At 45.6% G+C, this 6839-nt stretch overlaps 1 protein-coding gene across 3 annotated transcripts in view; it reads left to right on the plus strand.

The window, feature by feature from the left end:
• Positions 1–6839, plus strand: part of ARHGEF7 (Rho guanine nucleotide exchange factor 7) — a 264001-nt gene that overhangs the window by 95812 nt on the left and 161350 nt on the right. For all 3 annotated transcript variants that reach the window (XR_002098888.1, XM_019524331.1, XM_019524330.1), the window contains exon 4: positions 6011–6141. Coding sequence is in view for 2 of the 3 variants with exons in the window: in XM_019524331.1 (XP_019379876.1) it covers positions 6011–6141 (131 nt within the window). In the remaining variant the exon portion in view is untranslated. The remainder of the gene's footprint in view (positions 1–6010; positions 6142–6839) is intronic.

Raw genomic sequence — 6839 nt, forward strand, 5'->3', positions numbered from 1 at the left:
CCCCCCCCCCGAGTAACAGTGTGCTGATGTCAATATAAACTTAAATGAGAAGAAAAGTAGTTCTAATAAAACTATTTTCAACATATGATATACCAAGCGTGTCCAACCCATCCAGCCTGTGAGCTGGTCTGCAGGCTGGACTTAGGCTGACCCCCTGTGGAGTACTTGTGGCATCAGATCTAAACCATGAGTTGTATACAACATGCTCCAGTCCCTGGGGCAGTCATGGGGCACATACCAGTGGTGCATGGGCTAAAGCTGGCGCTGCAGGCAGCACAGGGGGTCTGTCCAGTGCCAAGCAGCACACAGGGCCTGGGTCAGCACGAGGGGTTGGTCCAGTGATCCACTGGTTGGATCACATGACTCCATGAACTGAATCCAGTCCACAGGCCATCTGTTTGACTGACATCTCTGCAATACACAGTACTGCATACAAGAATCATGAGGAATAAGCAGGAAAAATCACAGGTCCTAGGACATCATGTGCACCCTCCGCAAGTTTGCAGATGACACCAAGCTGGGGGGAGTAGTAGATATGCTGGAGGGTAGGGGTAGGATTCAGAGTGACCTAGATAAGTTGGAAGATTGGGCCAAAAGGCATCTCATGAGGTTCAACAAGGATAAGTGCGAAGTCCTGCACTTAGGATGGAACAGTCCAATGCACCAGTACAGGCTGGAGGCTGACTGGTTGGGCAGCAACTCTGCAGAAAGGGTCCTGGGGATTACAGTGGACAACAAGCTGAATGAGCCAGCAGTGTGCCCTTGTGGCCAAGAAGGCATACAGTACCGTATTGAGTTTTGCCCCCCCCCAACTACAGAAAGCATGCGGAGATATTGGAGAGAGTCCAGCGGAGGTAACAAAGAAGTGGTGAGGGGGCTGGGGCACATGACTTATGAGGAAAGACTGAGGGAACTGGGATTATTTACTTAAGAGGATATTGAGAGGGGACTTAATGGCAGCCTTCAACTACCTGAAGGGGGTTTCAAAAGAGGATGGAGTTAGACTATTCATAGTGGTGGCAGATGACAGAACAAGGAGCAACAGTCTCAAGTTGCAGCAAGGGAAGTTTAGGTTAGATTTTAAGAAGAATTTTCTCAGTAGGAGGGTAGTAAAACACTGGAACAGTTTACCCAGAGAGGTGGTGGAAGCTCCATCCATCCTTGGAGGTTTTCAAGACCCAGCTAGACAAAACTTTGGCTGGGATGATCTAGTTGGGGATGGTTCTGCTATGAGTAGAGGGGGCTGGACTAGATAACCTCTTGAGTTCCCTTCCAACCCTAACTTTCTTTGATTCTATCAGGCAATTGTGTAATTGGTATAACAGAGTTGATAATGTAGTTCATAATATTAGTGTAGCACCATGGAGGAGGTATACCATATTTACCCAAATCTAAGATGATCCTGAATTTAAGATAATCCCCAATAATTAGGTTCTATATATGGAAGACGAATAAATTTATTATAATTTTTCAGTTGTAGAATCTGATTTTTGGAGGGTTGTCTTAAATTTGTCCCCCCTCTACTGCTACAGCAGGGAAAGTAGTAGTTGAGGGGGAGGGGACATCAGGCAGCCTGTTTACCATGTACCTCATACTTTTTCCCCCTGCATCCCTTCACCTCAAGTTTCCCATAGTCTTTATCCCTCCCCCCACCCTACTCCCCACAGCTTTAGTCTCTGCTGTACCACCTCAGTTGGTGCCTTGTTCCCCCTGCTCCCCTCTTACTGTCAGATGCTGCTCAGGCTCTGGTTTCTCCCAGGTCATGGAACACATCACTTGAGAGCTCAGGCCTTGCTGGACCATGCAGCAGCAACATTGCTGCTAATCTTGCTGAGCCTGGGAGGGAATTCAGCCCAAGCTGGAACTGAGCTGTACTTGACAGTAATGGGGGGAAGGGGGCAGAGTGGGGGTTAAAAGCTGCAGGGGACAACCTGGGGGATGGGGTGGAGGAAGTTTTGGGTGTGATTTGACCCTGACCTGGGTTCAGGGCCAGAGTTGGAGCTATAGCAGTTGTCTGCTCCCCATCCCACGTTGCATGCAAATCTAAGACGAGGGGCTTTCCCTTGCCCCCCATGTTGATTTGGGGGGGAACCTCAACTTACATTCATGTATCTATGGTAAATTGTTCAAGAAGGACACGCAGCAGAAAAAAGATGGGTGATATTGGTCTATACCTAAAAGAGAGATGTACTTGTGTTGAAGTGCAGTATGAAGTGGTAGGTAGGCCTTTTGAAAGGCTCTGGGTTAGGGTCAGTGGGGAGAACAGCAAGTGTAGTGTCCACGTGTTCTTGGACTACCCAACCAGGAAGAAAAAGAGTGGATGAGGCTTTCTTTACACAACTAATCCAAGTTTCCAAATTGTAGGACCTGGTTCTCATGGGGCACTTTGGCATGGGTGGTGGAGAGACAAAATAGGTGGGGAAACTGACAAACGGGGAGGAGCTGGTAAAGAGTATAAAGGTGGAAGGTAACTGAGGTGACAATGACCAAAAAATAACACTGCTCAAAATCTTAAGGGGGTGGAAGCAAAGAGAGCAGCAGAATTAAGATGTTTGACTTCAGAAAACCAGACTTTAATGTTTTTGGGAAACTGGAAGAACCAGCAGCATACCTACAGGCTAGGAAACTCCCTTCTCATCAGTACAGAGGCAGAAAAGGATCTTGGAGTCATTATTGATGCCAAAATGAACATGGGCCAACAGTGTGGGGATGCGGTCAGGAAGGCCAACCATACCTTGTCATGCATCCACAGATGCATCTCAAGCAGGTCCAAGGAGGTGATCCTCCCCCTATATGTGACACTGGTTAGGCCACAGTTGGAGTACTGCATCCAGTTCTGGGCGCCGCACTTCAAGAGGGATGTGGACAACATGGAGAGGGTCCAGAGAAGGGCCACTCACATGATCAGGGGTCAGCAGGGCAGGCCCTACGAGGAGAGGCTACGGGACCTGAACCTGTTCAGCCTCCACAAGAGAAGGCTGAGGGGAGATCTAGTGGCCTGTTACAAACTAGTCAGAGGAGACTAGCAGGCACTGGGGGAGTCCCTGTTCCCCTGAGCACTACCAGGAGTGACTAGAAATAACGGTCACAAGCTGACAGAGGGTAGATTCAGGCTAGATATCAGGAGGTGCTACTTCATTGTCAGGGCAGCTAGGATTTGGAACTAACTTCCAAGAGAAGTGGTGCTGGCTCCTACCCTGGGGCTCTTTAAAAGGAGGCTGGATGAACACCTTGCTGGGTCGTTTCACCCCAGTACTCTTTCCTGCCATGGCAGGGGGTCAGACTTGATGATCTGCTCAGTTCCTTTCTGACCCTACCAACTATGAAACTATGATGGGTACGATCCCTTGGGATGCAAATCTGGGGTTGGGGAAGAATCCCAAAGAGCTTGTCGCTCTTTAAAGAGTTTTTCTTAAGGATGCAGAAGCAAAATATCCCAACAAGAAGAAAGAATACAAGTGCAGCAGGAGTTTGGCTTGGGTAAACAGACCTCTCCAGTGAGTTAACTCAAGGAGTCCTACAAAAAGTGGAAAGTTGGCTGTATTACTAGAGAAGAGTATAAGAATATCTGCAGAGAGAAAATCAGGAAGGCAAGTCATTTGAAACGGCACTGGCAAGGCATGTAAAAGGCAATAAAAAACGGTTTCTACAGATATGCCAGAAGTTAAGAGGAGGAATAAGGGAAGTGTATGTCCCTTACTGAACTCAGAATGCAAGCTTCTAATGGATGGTTTTGAAAAGGCTGATTTCATATGTATTTTGTCTCCTATCAGATGACAAGTGTAGTTCATAGCAAGTACAGGGAATGAGATGAGCTGCCTAGAGCAGTGGCAGAACAGGTTAGGATCATTTAGAGAAGCTGGATGTTTTCAAGTCAGTAGGGTCAGATGGGATTCACATTGGAGTACTGAAGTAACTACTCGAGGTAAGTTTGGAGCCATTAGCTATTGTCTTTGGAAGCTCATGGAGGAGTTTAGTTGAGGTCCTAGATGATTAGAAAAGGGCAAATATAGTATGTGTCTTTTAAGAAAGGGAAGGAGGAGGATCTAGAGAATTAGACCAGTCAGTCTGGCTTTGATAGCTGGAAAATCTGGTCAAGAAGGACTTGCCTCCAGGTGCTTAGAACTGGATTAGGAACAACCAGCATGGATTCATCAAGAGCAAGTCATGCCTGACAGACTTGATTTCCTTCTATGACAAGGTGACGGACTCTGTGGATAGGGAGAGAGCAGTGGATGTGATGTATCTTGACTTTAGCAAGGCTTTGAACACTGTCTCACAACATTCTCAATAGTAGCGAAGGAAACACAAACTAAGTTAAAGTACTGTAAGGTGGATATACAACTGATTGCTTGCTGAGAATGATGATCCAGTCATCAATATCTCAATGTCTAGTTGGGAATAGGGATCAAGTGGGGTTCCCCAGGGGTCTGTCCTGAGTCTCTGGCATTGCTAAATATTTTAATTAACAATTGGGATGATGGTGTTAAATGCGCACTCAGCAAATTTGCTGATAACATCAAGCTAGGTGGAAGTGTAGATACTCTGGAGCAGGGGTCAGCAGTTTTGTCTGGAGTGCCACTTAATGAGTATTGGTATCCTTTGTGAGGGCCACCTCTTCCCTGGACCAGTCCACAGCTTACCTGTGGGCAGGCACTGGCATCACTTGTGGACCTACCCAGCAGGTTCCAGGTGGGAATTGGAGTACCAACTGGGTCCACAGCTGACACTGCCATCCGAAGTGGGGAGAAGCAGTCCTGCCCTCCCATCTGGTGCAGTGGAAATAGTCCCGCCTGCCTGCCTAGCACTGTGTGGTGGCTGGAGCTGCCAGCTGCCTGTGGGCCAGATTCCATGAGTTGGCAGCTGCCCATCTGTGGACTAGACACAATCAGTTGGTGGACTGGACCTAGCCCATGGACTGTATTTTGCCCTATCCTGCTCTGGGTTCCAGAATGAACTGGATGGACTGAAGAAATGGTCTACAGTCAACCAGGTAAAATTCAGCAAGGACAAATGCAGAGTCCTGCACTTGGGATGGAACAATTACTTGTACAAACACAGAATGGGGAATGTCTGCCTAAGCTGCAGTACTACAGAAAAGCACCTGGAAAACAATATACAAGTCACAATGTGCTCTTGACCAGGTGACCTCCTGTGATCCCTTCCAACCCTGCTATTGTGCAATTCTACAGAGATGTATTATCCAAATTTATGAACTTTCTGAAAGACTTTAGGTTGTTAATATGGGATAAATATTAGGAAAACTCTCAAATGGTTGAGGGAACTGGAACATATAGTGATCAAATACTGTTCATCTGCAAACTGTAAAAGTTGTGTGTGGTGCTATTCCCAGGGATGAAAGATTTTAATTGTTTGTACCATTTGGAAGAGAAATAGGTGAGGGTGGTCAGTTGAAAAAACTACATCTTTACAGGAAAAAAAAAGATGAGACAGATGTAGAAAAAAGAACTAGTGGAAAGTTTTAATTGACTGGAAGAAAGAAGAACAAACAGGTGTGCATATGCTGGCAAGTATTATATGTGAATTTCTTTCAGTCTATGTCCAGTCCTGTCTATGGGCCTGATGGCCTTTGGGGCTTGGGAATTTGGCAGTGGGGGAATGATGACAGGATTAATTGCCACCGCTCTCCTATCAACAAATTTCCAGACCAGTGGGGAGCCCTGTGGGTAGAAGTTGAGCGCCACAGTAAAAGGGTAACTAAATCAAATTCTTGTTGATATCGGTGATAACGTGTATGCTGTGGTGGCTGTTTAGGAGCATCGGATTGGATGTCCTCCCTTTTTCCCCCAGAGTCCAGATTTACAAACCTAATTTGCCTAGCTCAAAGCACTCAATTGATTTTTAGGCAGATGTGTGCTAGATAAATTTTTATTCAGAAGTATTGTGCACCTATGAATCCTAGAGATTTCTTAGGCAGCCAAGTTTGCCCTTATTGTGGAGAGAGGTGTGTGTGATTTCTAAAATTTGATATTTACTGCCCTCTTTTCAGACATTGGGCTAGGAAGTGATTCCGTATGTGCACGACCCTCATCTCATCGGATAAAATCCTTTGACTCCCTTGGATCCCAGTCTTTACACAGTAGAACTTCAAAACTCTTTCAGGGACAGTATCGAAGTTTGGTAAGTTTTGGCGAAACTAAATTGTTTGCATTTTTATCTACATGTTTGGATGAAATAATGTACCAAAAAGTGACAGTTCTGTTGTGTGTCTCATACCTGTAACTAAAGCCTTTTTGCTACTTCTGTGTTGCGCTTGTTTTTCGCTGTTCAAGGGAGGAGACGGTCTTCTGTCAGCTTTCAGCTATTTCTTTGTTCGTATATTTCAGTATTTCCGTTGTGATGCTCATAGTTCCTGTTGCCTTTATAAATATATCTAGATTTTTTCCCTTTCCTTTTCTAAAGTAAATAAGCCTCTGTTGAAAGACATGTTTTTTATCTTGTCTAATGAAACTGCCAGCCCCACTTTGTGGGTCTTCTGCGGGCACAGAGCTACCTTGAAAGGTTCTCTTACTCTGTTCTGGAGGCAGAGCAGGGTGCTGGGAATTTCTTATAGAGTCTGCCCCATAGCACTGTCCTTTTAAGTTTCTGCTTAGCTAAAAGAATGGTGGCCTGCACTTGTAAATACTGTTTCCTCAGAAATAACTAGAATCATTGCTGTGACAGCGTGTGCAATTATGTATGTATGCTTCACAGGCTTATGAGCAGTGGAGTTTTTCAGTCTTGTCTTTCAACGATTTGTAGTCAGTATATAGTCCAAAATCTCCCTCTTGAAAAAGAGGGACAGAAAATGAAACTGAATAATTGGATACAGTTTTCTC

The sequence above is a fragment of the Gavialis gangeticus genome, unplaced genomic scaffold, assembly GCF_001723915.1.
Source record: "Gavialis gangeticus isolate Ggan-Ray unplaced genomic scaffold, GavGan_comp1, whole genome shotgun sequence".
NCBI classification, from domain to species: domain Eukaryota; kingdom Metazoa; phylum Chordata; order Crocodylia; family Gavialidae; genus Gavialis; species Gavialis gangeticus.